At 44.8% G+C, this 18,725-nt stretch overlaps 1 protein-coding gene across 1 annotated transcript in view; it reads left to right on the top strand.

Annotated features, from left to right (window-relative positions):
• The window catches only part of LOC141096674 (uncharacterized), a 140,271-nt gene that overhangs the window by 34,434 nt on the left and 87,112 nt on the right, over window positions 1-18,725 (top strand). Inside the window, exons 2-4 of the mRNA XM_073583389.1 lie at window positions 5,592-5,736; window positions 9,146-9,205; window positions 10,831-17,159. Of these exons, the coding sequence (XP_073439490.1) occupies window positions 12,820-16,761 (3,942 nt within the window). The 5' untranslated portion in view covers window positions 5,592-5,736; window positions 9,146-9,205; window positions 10,831-12,819 and the 3' untranslated portion in view covers window positions 16,762-17,159. The remainder of the gene's footprint in view (window positions 1-5,591; window positions 5,737-9,145; window positions 9,206-10,830; window positions 17,160-18,725) is intronic.

Genomic DNA, 18,725 nt, shown 5'->3' on the forward strand with positions numbered 1-18,725 from the left:
GCCGTTCAATAGGAGGCCCCCACTGCTTTGATGTAATGCTGGAGTGGAGTTTAATGGAAGAGCGAGCAAGAGAAATATACTTGACTATGAAGTGCTCTGAATGCCAATGGGGTTGTCTGGATTTTTGGGCCTCCGATGGGTTAAAGCTCCGGAGACGAGCAGGTTCCTATGGGTTCTATAGCAGGTATTGGCCAGTTCTATCCATTAACAACCATGGCGCCCCCCTCCTCCTTTCTCCCCAATCTTTCAGTTCACGCTTTGCTAAGTGTTTACAAAGTCGGCCATTTCTTCGTTAAGGTCTACAGAAAATTGCCGGGCGAGCCGAGATTGAATTTGCTGTGTGTAGGACTTCATGAGGGAATTAGCATGTGCTTTGATCCCCGGTGGTGAATGGCGCTGGGTAGGCTCTTATTGCTGTTTCCAGATGGTGTTACAGGGGACAAACAGTTGTGTTTCAGCATTTCTCAATAGGCTGTCTAGACGGGCCTGGCAGCAGACAGATACAGCCACCCATCAAATTAGCGTTTGTCAGATTTATGTTAATAGTCTACCCAAGCCCCTTCCTGTCATTGACATGAAGATTTATGTGCACAGATTTCTGCTGTAAAGAACTGTGGTCAAAAACATAATCATAACGATATCATACACTACAACTTATTAAATTGTGCGTAAACCACTCCAAAAAGTTAAATTTGTAGGAACTTTTTTTTTTCTTAAATTCAAAAAAACCTTTTTTTTTTTCTTTTTTTGGATAACTCTTGGGGGAAAAAAATAGCTTTTGTTTTTCATGCTATGTTGAGTAATTTGAACCTTTCTGTGCAGCGGGAATCACCTTTTGACAGGCACTAGCATCATTGTTTTTCCAAGTCTGACCCCGACAACTTTGATCATGTTCTCGTTTACAGACTTGACTGCATGCATATATTAAACCCTAGATAGCAACAAGTGTGAGAACAGTCTGAAAATGAGAATTAATTCAACGCGCCTTCTGAAGTAAATGCAAGTAAAAAAGTGTATATAATAAAATATATTCTAAAATATACGAATGTGAAATATATTAATGTGCTCTCTCGGGGCGTAATGATTTAAAATATTCTTTACGGTGTGTCTGTTAGCTGACATTATTACAATTTTCTTTGTAACACAAAAAATCTTGGTTAGTTTTTAGCGTTGATGACCAGGACGTTCTTTTGAAAGCCGTTGGTATGAGATCAGTAGAGGTCCCACACCAGCCACCACCACTGATGGGCAGTCCTACGTTGGCAGGAAAGTGTCCGGCGCCGGCACGGAACTGCGCCATTCTCGAGTACTGCTGCTCAACTTCCCATTGTAGAGTGATGGACGTATTGGTTGTTGAAAGAAGCCATCATACACATTAGATAAAGGTTGGCTGATGTTTGAGTAATCGTTTGGTGAACTCTCATTTTTCGACACCATAATGGGACCACCTGAAGACATTGTAACTGATAATTTTGAACTAAAATGTCTGTTTTCGATGACACTGCATGAGTAAAGGCGCCCGTACTGTTGGTCCAATACTTGTTTAGATGACAGCCAACTTTCTCGCTCCATCGTACACATGCATGCTTGGTTTGTCCGAGTGTGCAGGTGTCTTCAGTAGAGAGAATGGAGTAAGCCAGAGCTCTGGCAGCAGCTTCTTTTGTGGGAAACGAGGGAATTCAGGAAGTCTGATCCATTTTACATCCAATATCATCGGTCAAGAGACATAACATTCCCCAGTACACATTAGATGGCCCGCCGATACAGCCATAAAATGGCCAGTTCTCCAGCTTTGTCATTTTTGTAGAAACACCCCACTACCACACCATCTTTTCAATTCACCTCCCCCAACCCCCCCCCCCCCAATAAAAAGTTTAAAAATCCAAGCACTTCCTTTTAAAAAAAAAAAAAAAATTTTGCGGTACTGGGGTACATGGAGAAAATAGATTCCCCTTTTTATTAGTGTTAGTCCCACTCGTGAAGTGTGGCTCCAGGAATTTTTTTTTTTTTCCTGATGACGTTGGACTAGGACTGGGTTGATAATCACCCGAAAATGCTGAGAAGAATGAGCGATATACCTTTCTATGTAAAAACAGCTTGCTTCCCATGTGTTTTTAGGCGTCATAGCGTCTTTTAGCCACTTCAAGTTTGCAAAGCCTGCAAGTGATTAAAAGAAGAGAGAACCGTTCAGGTTAGTGTCACTTGAAAGATTCGCCATACTTACAGCACAAGGCAATGGGAAGGCTCAAAAGTGCAAAAAACGACCTGGTTCTTCATTGTTGAAATGTCTGAAAAACGCTAGTAACAAAAAAGATGCCAGAAAAAAAAAAAGCCGGCTGCCCCCCCCCCCCCCAAAAAAGTCATGTGTACATTGTCGATGGGTCTGTGCACACATTCAGTATTTGGTTGCAGAAATTTCTGCACCATTTCTGCATCTCTTGGCAGGAGAAATGCAGCCCCAAAAATGCACGTTTTTGATGCGTTTTTGCATGATTGTTTTTTTTTTTTCTTTTTGTTTTTTACCTTAATTTTTCTTGCATTTTGGAGTGAAAAAACGCTAAAAATTGACATGCAGCAGTTTTTTTTTTTTCTGCATGAAATCTGCAAAAGTCAGAAATAAGCAAATTGTGCATGACACTTAAGGATTCTCATCGACTTTGCTGGCTTCAGAGTTTCCTTCAGGTTTTGTAACCAATCTGCATTCAATAACGCAGCAAAAACGCAACGTGTGCACATACCCTTATACTTTACATTGTAGGTTGTATGCAAGTTTGATTCATGCAATACTACGCTTCCTAGATGACCAGTCGTCTTTATTAGGCTACTAATTTCATGTTCTCTTCTAACTTGATCATATTCGGTTTCCTTTTACTATCGAAACTTTGAGAATTATTTGTAGATTTACTGTTCTTTTTAGGTTACGTTCCCACATTGAGTTTTTAGTGAGGTTTTTCTCTGCGCAAAAAAGCAGTGTCTTCTAGTTCCAGCAAAGTAGATGGGATTTATAGAAATCTCACGCCCATTGTGCTTTTTCTTTTATGCTTCGTAATCTGACCTGCGGTGTTGTCCTACTCTGGCAGCCCCTTTTTAATTCGTATATTTGCCCCCAGGGAAAATAATAACTTGTACTCTCCTCCGATGGCGGTACTGTTCCAGCGTGACTCCCGGGGTTCTGTGACCGTTGCATCACTCGATCCCTTCTGCCAATCAGCGGCCGCTTCTCTCCTTTTCTTTGGACAATTCGCGTACATCTGGAGAAAGTGAGAAAGCTGCAGTAAACTCGCCAAATACTTATGGGAACTTAGCCTAAAAATGTCTGATGAATTCTTAGCTTGACAGGGGTCGGGAAGATATGGTTCCTGTATTTGTCGGAACTGCCAAAGATCAGATGGTAAATTAACTTGGGGCGGACCACCCTTGACATGAATACAACTTAGAAGAAGCCTCCATACCTAAAGAAATATTTCCCCGTCATCCCCTCCGCCCCCTAATTTTCAGGACTCCATCCCGTAGCCTTGAGGTCCTTCACCTCTTGTCTATATATCCACTTTGACTCGCCATGTTCACATCTTAGTGGATTTACTGTAGAGGAACGTGTAATATTTTCAGTTGCGTTACAGGTGTGATTCTGAATAACGCAGAGGGTTCATGAGATCCATAAAATTAGCTGGCAGGACTGACTGTTTCTTCCTCGCTCCGTTCCGACACAACTTTTACCTCGTTGTGCCAAGCTCACAAATGGATTATGCATCCTCGAAAACCAATAAAAGGACACCAGGCTCATCCAATGAACTGTGTTTTATACAGTTCCCACTTGTCTCTCGGTAGTAGATGAATGCAAGACACGGCTCGACACTTTCACCATGTGTGTTAAGCATTAGAGCGCTCCTACAGGGCCTCGTTCAGTGCAGAAAGCCGATGTCAGCAGAACAAATCCTAATCGCCTCTCTGCAGGCTCAGACACATTCCTGAGACTCGGTGGGTTCCAGCCGTTAGGAGTAAAAAGTGATTTTTATGAAGCAGCGATGGGCATAATGATGCCAAAATTACACCAAGGACATTGGTTTTGGGTGAGGTTGGCTCTGTTAAGACTGGTTTCAGGCTGTTGTAATGAATTTGAGTTTTCGTTATGGTTTGTAGGCACCTCGTGCTGTACTATTGATTTAGAAGAATTGTCTCGTGTCCTGAAGTACAAATTCGCCTCACTGTCCAGTCTCCAATGTTTCTGGTTGTTTTATGGGGAGGAAAGCGTTTGACGATTTGTACCACCGGCATTACAGTCGTTCTGACTCAAACTTCACCCTTCCAATACCGCAGAACAAAGCAGCTTTGACTCTGCTGCTTCGGAAGAGCACGGGGTCATTGAAGCTGGCTGGGATTAGGAGCTAAGTGAGCTCCAGTGATCCCGGCGAGCTTCAGAGCAGCACTTACAAGCGCAATAGAAAAGAGCTTGTAAGCGTAGTGCACTTTTGTCTAGGCAACGAGCTAAACAAAGTATTCAAATTGGTAGAAAGGCTGCAAATGTGAAGTTGCAAAAGCGCAAACACTATCTGGCAATACCAGTTTGTGAAGATGTGAATAACAGTTTAATCTTAGAATGTCCACTAATATGTCCTGTGCTGGCGAGTAGCATCCACTTATAGGTTGCCGATTCTTATTGTCTTTAGACTAGCAGGAGCCAATACACATCCAAGGATCAGGGATCGAGCATGTGGGGCCACCAGTACCAGACACATTACTGATTTACTGAGGAGGGAGGAGTAAAAAAAACATAACAGCCAGCAGGCGTCTTGGTCTTCTTGTGAATGGCTCGGTTATGCGCATGCTTGATCTTCAGTCTCTGGGAGCCGTGGTCACACGTGCACTACTGCTCCTAATGATCTATAGAGAGAACTCGCGTGCACATCCTCTCCGTAGTCATAGTGGTCCCTTCTGTGACTGTAAGGCCCTGTTCACATGGTATTTGGTCAGTATTGGTAAGCCAAAGGAGTGGGTAAAAAATCCAGACTTGGTGACGTGTTTCTATTATACTTTTCCTCTGATTGCTCCACTCCTGGTTCTGGCTTACAAGTACTGAGGTTAAAAACTCACCAAATACTCAACGAGCGCATGTGGCATAAAGTTCTTAGCAGTGGACATTGTGTTCATTCTGGTGCCACAAAGGCAGGAAGCCTAAAGCAGAAGCGTGACCTGCTTGTTTTAGATGACCTTGATCTGGCAGTCATTGGTAGTGGAGGCAGGAGGTAACATTGAGGAGGGCTGAGATCTGGAGACCATTCTCGAAAGTAAAGGACGGGTTAAAAATTGTAGCCCACATATACAGTAAATGTGTATTTCCCTGGTCTTGGTATTTATTTTGTCAATTTTATGACCTGATCTTTTAAAATCAATTACCTTTTATAAGGATTTATCGAACTCCATTATGTTTTGTTCCTAAAAGTCATATAAAGTGCAATGTTTCCCCAATGCGTCTGCGTATATTTCTGGTATTTGCTTGGGGCAGTTTTCTTGGTGACATGACACACGTGCGCTGAACATGCTCCATATGAAGCTGCTGTTATTGCTCATGTCTTTTCTGATTGTTTTTGCAGTGTTTTCGAGCCCTCTGTTGTAAGGGTCCTCCACCTCCTCGGCCTGAATATGATATAGTTTGTGTAGGACTCACAGGATCGGGGAAGACTAGTCTCCTAACACAACTGTGCTCCGAGAGCCAAGACAATATTGTGCCTACCACAGGTAACGGAAACTGCTCTTCTACAGTCCGACTCATGCATTATGTCTTTGGTCTGCTATTATGAGAGCCAGTGGTATCCATCACCTGCCGAATTTGGTGCTGCATCACTGGCTCTTTATTGGGAAGTCATAAAATTTTTTTCTCCATATCCTTAAAGCGGTTGTCTGTCAGGCGCGCACAGCTCTCCTGCTGCCTACTTGGCAGGCGGATGGTGCACTCTTGGTTCGAAGTTCGGCATGGTTGCGCTGCTGACCCAAACTGTGCGCTTTCCAATCCTATCCTACAAGCAGAGCCCACTTTGCCTCTGTAGTATCAAAGGAGAGCAGGGGCAGTGATGCTAGCCAGACACAACGAACCGGACAGATGTAGAGCAACGCTTACAACCTCTTTTGGAAAGAGCTTGTAAGTGCTGCACTCCTTGCTTAAGAGATCTGCCATCACTGTTGGACTACAGAGGTGGCCAAGACTCTATAAAATTAAAAGCCCCCGTGGCTGCCATCTTTGTCCTCTGGTGAAGCCCAGGTACAGGCTGAGCTTTATAGGAGACTGATTTTCACTACATACTGTATTACTGTGATGTTGCACTAAGTAGTACAATCAAACGATTGCAGGTTAAAATACCATGAGAGAACTAAAAAAATAAAGTTAAAAATTTTGTCAATAATTACTGTAATTAAAAATAAAATCAAGAACTAAAGGTAAAAAAACATCTGGTATCTCTGCTTTTATACAGTTTTTTAGCTTGTCAAAATATAAAATTGACCCATACAGTAAAGGCGGTAAAGAGAAACAAAAATCAAAAACACTAACAGTTGTGGCCCAAAATATTAACACCCCTGCAATTCTGTCAGATAATACTCAGTTTCTTCCTGAAAATGATTGCAAACACAAATTCTTTGGTATTATTATCTTCATTTAATTTGTCTTAAATGAAAAAACACAAAAAGAATTGTCCTAAAGCCAAATTGGATATACTTCCACACCAAACATAAAAAAGAGGGTGGACAAAAGTATTGGGACATTTCGAAAAATCATGTGATGCTTCTCTAATTTGTGTAATTAACAGCACCTGTAACTTACCTGTGGCACCTAACAGGTGTTGGCAATAACTTAATCACACTTGCAGCCAGTTGACATGGATTAAAGTTGAATCAACCTCTGTCCTGTGTCCTTGTGTGTACCACATTGAGCATGGAGAAAAGAAAGAAGACCAAAGAACTGTCTGAGGACTTGCTTCCTCACAATTTGGTTTCTCATGAGCAATCTCAAGGCTACAAGTCCATCTCCAAAGACCTGAATGTTCCTGTGTCTACCGTGCGCAGTGTCATTAAGAAGTTTAAAGCCCATGGCACTGTGGCTAACCTCCCTAGATGTAGACAGAAAAGAAAAATTGACAAGAGAATTCAACGCAAGATTGTGCGGATGTTGGATAAAGAACCTTGACTAACATCCAAACAAGTTCAAGCTGCCCTGCAGTCCGAGGGTACAACAGTGTCAACCCGTACTATCCGTCTGCGTCTGAATGAAAAGGGACTTTATGGTAGGAGACCCAGGAAGACCCCACTTCATACCCCGAGACATAAAAAAGCCAGGCTGGAGTTTGCCACAACTTACCTGAAAAAGCCTAAAACTTTTTGGAAGAATGTTCTCTGGTCAGATGAGACAAAGTAGAGCTTTTTGGGCAAAGGCATCAACATAGAGTTTACAGGAGAATAAAAAGAGGCATTCAAAGAAAAGAACAGGAAATGGTCCCTACAGTCAAACATGGCGGAGGTTCCCTGATGATTTGGGTTTGCTTTGCTGCCTCTGGCACTGGAGTGCTTGACCGTGTGCATGGCATTATGAAGTCAGAAGACTACCAACAAATTTTGCAGCATAATGTAGGGCCCAGTGTGAGAAAGCTGGGTCTCCCTCAGAGGTCATGGGTCTTCCAGCAGGACAATGACCCAAAACACACTTCAAAAAGCACTAGAAAATGGTTTGAGAGAAAGCACTGGAGACTTTTAAGGTGGCCAGCAATGAGTCCAGACCTGAATCCCAGAGATCTAAAAATGGCAGTTTGGAGAAGGCACCCTTCAAATATCAGGGACCTGGAGCAGTTTGCCAAAGAAGAATGGTCTAAAATTCCAGCAGAGCATTGTAAGAAACTCATTGATGGTTACCGGAAGCGGCTGGTTGCAGTGATTTTGGCTAAAGGTTGTGCAACCAAGTATTAGGCTGAAGGTGCCAATACTTTTGTCTGGCCCATTTTTGGAGTTTTGTGTGAAATGATCAATGTTTTGCTTCATTCTCTTTTGTGTGTTTTCATTTAAGACAAATTAAATGAAGATAATACCAAAGAATTTGTGTTTGCAATCATTTTCAGGAAGAAACTCAGTATTATCTGACAGAATTGCAGGGGTGTCAATACTTTTGGCCACAACTGTGTGCACCTTGCAATGGTATCAATGAAAACATCAGCTCATAATGCAAAAACAAGTTGGCTTGCAGCTCCATTGACAGAAAAATAGACGTTAGGCGGGTAGGAAAATGGTATGGTATTTAAAGAGGTTGTCCACTACTAGGACAGCCCCTTCTTAATCAAAATGTTTGCCCTCAAAGTAATAAAGCTTCTACTCCCCTCCCGTGCTGGCGCCGCTCACGCTGTGATGGCACTTGCTCTCCCCGGGGCTCTCGTGCGGCTGTGTGACACGTGACCCTGGCGCCCAGTCAGCGCTGGCGTTCCTGTCCCCACCTTCGGACAAATCGGACATGAAGAGGAAGTCAGGACTGCAAATGATCTAGGACTCCCTCTTCATGTTCTATTTGTCCAAAAGTGGGGACAGTGATGCCAAGGCTGATTGGGCGTCGGTGTCACAACATTGCGCGAGTGTCGACACCGCAAGAATGGCGCCGGCACTGAAGGTGAGTTTAAGCTTTATTATTTTATCGGGGCCAAGAAGGGGTATGACAAGACGTTGTCCAAGTAGATGGCGGCTCGCCGTAATCGTATTGATCTGTATAATAATGTTAGAAAGTAATTTTTACCGTACAATCAATGGTGTAAAAGCAAAACCAATGAAAACAATTCTAGAATTTCATTATTTTTTTCATCCCTCTTGATCTTTTTTTTTTTTCTTTTCTTGTTTTCCAGTATATTATACAGATAAATTAATGGCGTCATATGTCTATGGACGAAAAAAAAATAAAAGTTGCGTCTGAGGGCACAGAAATGAAACATTTCCCCGATCCCTTAGGAGTAAATTTTCTATTTGCAGCTGAAGGATTTATTTTCTAAATTTCTGATTATTTCTCAGACTTTTTTCAAACAACGAATGTAGAATGGATCTGATTTAGGGGAGGTCTGTGACTTCTGCTTGGCATTGTTGGTGTGTTACCCGCTCCTCATTGTATGTTCTCCTTATATTTCAGGTTTTAGTATAAAAGCCGTTCCATTCCAGAGTGCCATTCTCAATGTGAAAGAGCTCGGAGGTAAGGGGACATTTCTGCTGGGTGTTTTGTGTGAGAATTCTCCGCTTTCTGTACATTTGACGAATCACACTCCATTGAGAGCTTTGACACACTGACTATCAATAACCTTGGAATAGTTCATGTCCCCCTTTTCCCAAAAAACTCATCTACTTGTGTATATGTATTTTTATTTGTTTTGTATTGCTCATCAGCTGAATTGCCCTAAAGACCCAATAGTCTAACTGTGTCTGCATATTTTGAGCATTTAACTTGTCGTAAATTTCCCAGTAAAAGCTGGGGCTACATGACGAATTTGACTGCAACACTGGCGTGTAGTCAAAGATCGTGCAGGTGGATGGGGGTCACAGTTTGACCCCCCCCCCCCCCCCCAAAGTGCTATGACCTTGAGAAGCAAGTCACAAAAATTCCACTTTTACATTACTTTTTGTGACTTAAAGGGGATATTCGGGACTTAAAAAATAAAAGGTATGTAGTTGCTAACAGAGGCAACTACCCGCCTGTTGTACCCGGCACTGGTCTTTGACCGCTCCTGCCAGAGATTCAGCTGCTGCCTGTTGACAAGGTGGGACTACTGGTGTCATGCTGATTGACAGCCAGCTTCCCCCAATAGGAAGCAGAGAGCCGGCTGTCAATCGGAATGACACCAGGAAGAGAAACCGCTGCTCCGATAGGGAGCGGCTGTATCTCTGGCAGGAGCGGTCAATGACTGATGCCGGGTACAACAGGCAGGTTGTTGCCTCTGTTAGCCACTACGTGCCTTTTTTTTTCTTTTGAAGTCCCAGCTATCCCCTTTAATTGTCACTGTTGTGGTACCTTGAGGTTCGCAGCACGAACCACTTCACTGCGCTCTTCTGCTATGTAGCTACGACATACTGAGATCTTTATCCGTGTGACCGGTGTTGGGACCATAGTTGCTTTGGCGCCCCAGCCTGAATCTGTGCCGTGTCTCAGGACAATCCTCCTGTAATGCAGGTCAATGAGCTCTTTTCACATGAACCACAAAAAATTCCAAGCAGGTTTTTTTTGTCCTAATTGGCATAATAATTCCAACCAAGAAGCGGGTAGATTAATCCATCTATGAATCTGTGGAAAAATCTGGTGTCAGCCTTAAATTTCTGCTGTTGATCCTGTATTGAATTCATGTTGATTTTGCTGAATTAGTACAATCCTATAGATTTCTTTTTCTTGTCTCAAAAAAAAACCAATTTTCTACATTGTACTGTATTGGAGCCATGTTTTGGGTACACGTCTCATCTGCTTTTAGCATCCAAATGTCATATGTTTTTTCTCGCAAGAAAAAAAACTGTTCAAAGAAGCTTAGGAAAACGCCATCAATCAGTCGTGGCAAACTGTCGGCACAGGGATGCGCCAAGGATGGCAGGAGTGCACTGTCCTGTATTTTATGTTTTTGCAGATCTTTTCAATTTATTTGGTATGATCTGCAAATCTGACAGATTTCCATATTTTATATTCATTTTTTTTTTTTTTTTTTTTGGTTAGGGACGGACCAGCGGGTCTGTAGAAATAAACGTGTTTCTCTGGAAAAAGTAATTCCTCCTGTTCCAGACTGAGATATTTTTTTTTTTTTTTTTCTAAATTTTTATTTATTTATTTTTTTTTTGCAGGAAAGTGTCAGGACAGGAGAGATTAGTATTGCCGGTGTATTTAGCAAAACGGTTGCTTACAACTGTACCAAACCCTCAGCTGTGAGGGGAGCGTTTTCTATAATTTTTGCATTTACTTGAAGGCAGAGATGGCCATAGATGTAAGGACCTTCTCTATCTTTTGTGCATTATCACTCTTTCGAGGTAGGAATCTCTGCTTCGTACATCAGGTCCTTCTTCCCATACATTGTTAATGGCCATATACATGTATCCACATGGGGGCTGTGACCAACCGCTAGAAATAACACTGGGGGTCCGAGGGGCACAGATCACTTGCCACTGCACGGCTACTGGTCTCTTAGAGAGAGGAAGTTATCCCATCACGTGCTGACAGATCCGGCGGGACCACAAGGGAATTATTAACACCGTCCTGTTCTGGATAAGCTGCCACACTAGAGGAAATGGTGTGAACAAGTCAGACTCCTGGGAAGGGTCCCGTGCAAAGGCCCGAAAAGAAAATGATGGTATTGGAAGCAAAAATGCAAACATTAAGGAAGGTAATGGCTTCGCGATTCTTAATAAATCAGTGGGATTATTGCTGTGCCATCCTCATCCGCACCTGGTTTATTCAGTGATAGATGTGCCCTCATGTTCACCGTGACTTTCTTTTTGTATTCTTTTCAGAACTCTCTAATTTAATTGATATTGAAAAAAAATCTTCAACTTTGCTCTTTAGATTTGTATTTATTAATATACTGTATATAATTTTGCTGTTTTTATTTTCCTCTTCGCCACGACAGCACCCACTGAGAGAGGGGATCCGCCCCAGGAACAGGAAACCTACAGAGAGATAAATGGGGCGGTCCCCCTCGCTCCCTCAGTTTGGTTTCCTGTTCCTAGGAAGGAACCCGCAGAAGAGGATACCTGGTCTGGTAGCCGCCTGCCTGCATAATATGAGCAGCAGGGGCCCCAGGACCGGAGGCAGCGTCGGGCGGAGAGGTGTATTTCCCCCCCCCAGAGCTGGCGTAATGCAGGTGAGGCTGGAGGCGAAAGTGGTGCCAAAGCTCACTGGGGTGATGGCTATACCCCCCCCCGAGGGGGTGGACGCATTACAAACGCCATCGGGCGTACGGAGACCGGCGCCCCCCCCCCCTCCCAGTGTGGCAGAAGGGCTTGTGCGGTGTGTGCTGAGCGGCGCTGCTGGGAGTCATACCTGGCAGGAGAAGGACCCCGTGCGTGGAGGGGGGCGCAGACGCGCGGTGTCGCTGGCCGCATCACTATTTGCGGTGACCCAGCGCTCCAGGAGAGGCAACCCGGAAGTGGAGGAGGACTTCCGGGTTCAGGCTGAAGGCAGAGACCGCGGGACAACGCCCGCGCATGCGCAGTAGGGGCTGAAAAAAAAAAAAAAAATGGTGGACAAAAAAAAAAAGAGGAGCAGCTATAGCAAAGGCTTTAAAAGGAAGCCACAGACACAGCGCTAGTGCGCAGTCATGTCGTCCTTAGATGACTCAGCTTCGCTCCCATTAGGTCAGCTAGTGGTATCCCCACTTGGCAGTAGACAGAGCAGTGCTACGAGGAGATCCAATAGCACCAGAAGAAGTGGCAGCTCTAGGAAGGAATCCATTGGGCCTTCCAGACAAGATGAGCCGTTAGAGAAGAAACGTAAGGAAAAGAAGTCGTCCCATGCCTCGCCTCAGCCTGGTCCCGGACACCGCAGCCGGTAGTTGCTGACGAAATTCACGGGTGAGTGTTTTTTGGTCAGGTTAGATAATTGATAGCCTTCTCCTTCTGGTCCATACCCCTTTTAGGCTAAAAGAACAGAGAAGGCGAAACAGAGTGTGTGCCTTATGTTCGCAGCCCCTCCCGGATGGCCACCCAAAGAGATTATGCCAATCATGTCTTGAGGAGGCCTTGCAGGAGGAATCCTCACGGAAGGAGGATATCCGGGCACTAATAAGAGAGGAACTACGGGCCTTAGGCGGTTCCAGTAGTCTAGGGGGTCACTCCTCCATGAGAGAAATACGTTCACCTAAAGGAGGAGTCTCGCTGGCGTCCAGGTCGCCGTCAGATACCGGAGAACTAGATTCCGATAAGTCCCAGGAATACCTTTCCTCAGAGGACGAGGATCAGACGTGTTTCCCCACGGACAGTGTCATTAATCTTGTGAAGTCTGTCCGAAATACCATGGGGTTGCCGGAGAGTAAGGACCCCAAAACCCCTCAGGACATAATGTTTGCGGGTATTTCTCGTAAAAAGGTCCGAGCATTCCCAGTGGTCCCAGCTATAAAGGACCTAGTTAAGAGGGAATGGGAGAAACAAGGCCAAAGGACCTTCCTCCCCTTAACGTCAAAGCGTAAGTATCCCTTTGACGATGAGGAGTTAACGGCCTGGTCGAGAGCCCCCAAGGTGGATGCGGCAGTGGCCTCTACCTCCTGTAGATCCTCCTTGCCGGTGGAGGATTCGGGAACCTTGGCTGATTCTTCGGATCGTAAGACCGATACATTCCTCAAAAGATCTTGGGAAGCTTGTACGGCAGCCTTTAAGCCCGCAATAGCAGCCACATGTACGGCAAGATCTATGTTGGTGTGGCTGAACGACTTGGAGGACAATATTAAAAGTGGAGTAGCCAGGAGTAGGCTTCTTTCCTCTATGCCCCTCATTAAGGGAGCAGCGGCCTTCCTCTCCGACTCCTCTGCGGATTCTCTCCGGTTGTCGGCTAGAGCCGCGGGACTGACCAATGCAGGCAGGCGGGCCTTATGGTTGAAGGGGTGGAAAGGAGACACACAAACAAAAACTAGATTGTGTGCTATACCCTGCCAGGGTAAGTACCTGTTTGGTACAGAACTGGATGAAATTTTGACAAAAGCGGGGAGAGGAAAAAGGGGTTCCCTAACCCGTATGTTCCGTTCAACAGGAGGGCCTACAGGAAGCCGCCGTTCGGAAAAAAGAAAGACTTTAGACCCCAGGATCGCTGGGGAAATAAGGACCCCAAGCAAAGAGGCAACCTATTCGGGAAACGTCCCTTCAGAGGAGACAGATCCCGATAAAACCGTTATACCGGTAGGTGGCAGGCTATTAAGATTCAGCCGCCAATGGATGAAGGTGACATCAAACCCGTGGGCCCTAAGTATTGTATCATCAGGCCTAAAATTAGAATTCGTTCGGTATCCACCGAACTCCTTCTTATTGACTTCTATGAAGTCCCGTTCTCAGCAGGAAGCACTGGAGATGGAGATTGCGGTACTGCTATCTAAACAGGTTCTAGTGGAGGTCCCAGACGACGAAACAGGGATGGGCTTTTATTCTCCTCTATTCTTAGTCCCAAAACCAGATGGCTCTTACAGGACTATAATAAATTTAAAAAAACTTAATACCTTCCTAAGACTGAGGTCGTTTAAAATGGAGTCAATTAAGTCTGCAATAAAGCTTTTGTTTCCCAGGTGTTATATGGCGGTCTTGGACCTAAAGGACGCCTACTACCATCTCCCCATATATCAAGGGCACCAGAGGTTCCTGCGGGTAGCAGTCTGGTTCAGAGGTCGGATTCAGCATTTCCAGTTTGCGGCAATGCCATTCGGGCTATCCATAGCTCCTCGGGTATTTACCAAATTAATGCTGGAAGTAATGTCATATGTAAGGCTGAATGACACCCTAGTTGTCCCTTATTTAGACGACCTACTCATAGTGGGGAATTCTGTTTCACAGTGTGAAGCAAGAATAGCTAGAATTATCTCATCCCTACAAACACTGGGTTGGCTAATTAACTGGGAGATATCCAGACTAGAGCCTGTGACCTGTCAAAGGTTTTTGGGCCTGCAAGTAGACTCCGTAACTGAGGAGTGCTTTCTGCCAAACGCCAAAGTAATGGCCATAATCGACAAAGTACAGAATGCTACAGGAAGACCCGTAATATCATTGAGACAGGGCATGTCCTTGCTGGGGTCACTAATATCATGCATTCCAGCGGTGCAATGGGCTCAGTTCCACTCTAGAGAACTACAGTGGGCTATTCTGCAGGAGATAGATAGACTGCAGGGGCGGCTGGAAGGGAAGATATCCCTATCGCCCGAGGTGGTTGAATCCCTAAAATGGTGGTTAATTCCTTCCAATCTATCGAAGGGAGTACAGTGGTGGGTGACTCCCTCCAAGATACTCACCACAGATGCCAGCCCCTTAGGTTGGGGAGCCCACCTAGAGGAGCACATGGTACAAGGCTGGTGGCGGGAGAATGAAATAGAGGCCTCCTCTAATGTAAAGGAGCTAACAGCGATTTTTTTATGCGATATCTCGCTTCCTCCCGCAGTTAAGAGGCGCCCACGTAAGGATCCAGACAGACAATACCACCGCAGTGGCCTATATAAACCGGCAAGGAGGCACGCGGTCAATGCCACTGATGTCTATTGCAGGAAAGATTCTGGAGATGGCCGAGGTCCATCTTCTCTCCTTGTCAGCGCTCCATATAAGAGGAGTGGACAACTCCCGAGCAGACTATCTCAGTCGCCAGGCCCTATACCAGGGAGAGTGGGTCCTCAGCAGAGACATCTTCGAAATGATAGCGTCAGAATGGGGCAGACCGGAGATAGACCTTTTCGCAACCAGAGCCAACAGGCGCGTAAAAAGGTTTGCTTCTCTCTACAGGTCGGACAACCCAGATATTCTAGATGCCCTCCAAGCACCCTGGACATTCCAACTAGCCTATGCCTTTCCTCCGATGGTGCTACTACCAACAGTAGTCAGGAAAATAAGACAGGAGAGGGCGAGGGTCATCTTGATAGCCCCGTTTTGGCCAAAAAGACCGTGGTTTTCATGGCTGAGAGCCATGTCGGTAACCGACCCGTGGATCCTGCCGCTGCACCAGAATCTTCTCTCGCAGGGACCCTGCTACCATCCACAGGCCAAAGCCCTGCACCTAGCGGCCTGGAATTTGAAAGGGAGCTACTGAGGCAGAAGGGTTTCTCAAGGAACCTAATCAATACCCTGCTACAAAGCAGGAAGGAGTCCACGACAAAGATATATGCTAAGGTGTGGAGGAAGTTCCTGGCCTTTCACCCAACAAGACTAGCTGGTGAAGTACCCATTACGGCCATTCTAGAGTTTCTACAAAGAGGCCGAGAACTTAGACTCTCAGTAAGCACTCTTAAGGTCCACGTGTCAGCCCTAGGAGCCCTGTTTAACTATAACGTGGCAGCAAATAGATGGGTGACTCGGTTTATCTCGGCCTGTCAACGAGCAGAACCGGTGCATGTGCCTCGACTTCCAGCGTGGAACCTTACTCTGGTTTTGGATGCCTTCACTCAGGCACCATTTGAGCCCATAAGCTCAGCATCAGTAAAGTGCCTCTCATTGAAAACGGCTATGCTGGTGGCCTTAGTATCGGCCAGGAGAGTGAGTGATCTTCATGCTCTGTCAGTAGACCCACCGTTCCTGTTAACAACACGAGACAGTCTCGTTTTAAAGACGGACCCGTCCTACCTGCCCAAACGGGCAACTAAATTTCATAGGTCTCAAGAGATATGCCTACCTTCATTCTATGAGAACCCGTCAACACAGGACGAGGAGAAATATCACACCTTAGATGTGAAAAGAGCTGTGCTAGCCTACCTTGATAGGACCAGTCCCTGGAGGCAGAGTAGGTCTCTGTTTGTCTCATTCCAGGGCAGCAGGAAGGGGTCTGCAGTTACATCAGGCACGATATCCAGATGGATTAGAGATGCGATCACAATGGCGTATCTGACAAAAGGAGAAGACCCTCCACTGGGGATTAAGGCGCACTCTACTAGAGCCATATCATCCTCCTGGGCCGAGAGGGCGAACGTCCCAATTGAACAAATATGTAAGGCTGCAACCTGGTCTTCTCCATCTACCTTTTATAGTCACTATAGACTAGATTTGTCCTCTACCGAGGATCTAACTTTTGGTAGATCAGTCCTTAACACGGTGTGCCCGCCCTAGTGATTATCTCTGAAAATCTCTCAGTGGGTGCTGTCGTGGCGAAGAGGAAAAACCGGATTACTTACCGGTAATACTCTTTTGTAGAGTCCACGACAGCACCCGCTCACTTCCCTCCCGTAAGAATTTTTTCACACATGGGTCTCCTTGGTGGTGGAGATTATAATTTAAGTTGGATATGTGATTAAACTTAGTAAGCTTAAAACTGCATAGGGGTAAGATATATGAATCGCCCAAGCAAAATGACTAAAACATGTATGGCGGTTCCTCCGTTGTTCTCGGTAATACAAACTGAGGGAGCGAGGGGGACCGCCCCATTTATCTCTCTGTAGGTTTCCTGTTCCTGGGGCGGATCCCCTCTCTGTGGGTGCTGTCGTGGACTCTACAAAAGAGTATTACCGGTAAGTAATCCGGTTTTTTTAGACTGTCCATTGTACAAAACCTGTTAGAAAACTGAGTGTGTAACACAACCCTTATAACCCTGGATAAGAAATCCTACTACCAGATTACCCAGAGAGTAAAGGGACCCAGCTTAAGGGAAAAGGTGATTAAAACTTGACGTTTATTGTAATTACTTAATATGGTCTAACAGATGAGGATTAAAATAACTCTGGTGCTATTGCTGTGTAGCATTTCTTTGGGACTCCTCTATGGGATATCGCTCTGCTAAATCTAATATATCTCCCACCTAGATTAATGGCTGCAGTCCACTAGTTAGGATAGCTCTTCTCAGGACAATTATAGATGTCAGTGGCAAGACCACTAGAGCTGATTTAAAATGTACTCGAAGCCTCCCTGGCATGTTTTACCATGACTGGCTTCATCAGGGGACTGAGGCTAGGCTGATAGATATCCCATAGTGGAGTCCCAAAGAGTTGCTACACAGCAATACTACCGGAGTTATTTTAATCCTTTTCTATTAGACTATGTTATGTTACAATAAAAATCAAGTTTTAATCACATTATCCCTTAAATTGGGTCCATTTGCCCTCTGGGTAAACTGTTAGTATGCCCAGTTAGGACACATTAACAATGTAAAGAGGAGTCCCTTATGCTTTGCCCCTTTTCAGAGTTCTGATTAGACCCCATTGAAAGGTCATTCAGAGAGCCAAATCAGATCTCATACTTTGCACTGAGGAAGGGCAACACCTTGAAACACGTGTCTGTCAATTTGAGATTCTGGTTTGGCTTTAATCCAAAGTAATTTTGTTAGGATCATTAAAAGGTCGATATTGACTTATAGGATCGCTAATTCCTATACAGTCATGGCCAAAAGTTTTGAGAATGACACAAATATTATATTTTCACATGATCTGCTGCCCTCTGGTTTTTATGTGTTTGTCAGATGTTTTTATCACATACAGAAATATAATTGCAATCATATTATGAGTAGCAAAAGGTTATATTGACAGTTAGAATGAGTTAATGCAGCAAGTCAATATTTGCAGTGTTGACCCTTCTTCTTCAGGACCTCAGCAATTCTCCCTGGCATGCTCTCAATCAACTTCTGGATAAAATCCTGACTGATAGCAGTCCATTCTTGCAAAATCAATGCTTTTATTTTGTCTGAATTTGAAGGTTTTTGTTTGTCCACCCGTCTCTTGATGATTGACCACAAGTTCTCAATGGGATTAAGATCTGGGGAGTTTCCAGGCCATGGTCCCAAAATCTCTGTTTTGTTCCCTGAGCCATTTAGTTATCACCTTTGCTTTATGGCAAGGTACTCCATCATGTTGAAAAAGGCATTGTTGATCACCAAACTGCTCTTGGACGGTTGGGAGAAGTTGCTCTTGGAGGACATTCTGGTACCATTCTTTATTCATGGCTGTGTTTTTAGGCAAGACTGGGAGAGAGCCCATTCCCTTGGCTGAGAAGCAACCCCACACATGAATGGTTTCAGGATGCTTGACAGTTGGCATGAGACAAGACTGGTGGTAGCGCTCACCTGGTCTTCTCCGAATAAGCAG

Source organism: Dendrobates tinctorius, unplaced genomic scaffold (genome assembly GCF_039654945.1).
Source record: "Dendrobates tinctorius isolate UK_male_01 unplaced genomic scaffold, ASM3965494v1 ptg000078l, whole genome shotgun sequence".
NCBI lineage: Eukaryota > Metazoa > Chordata > Amphibia > Anura > Dendrobatidae > Dendrobates > Dendrobates tinctorius.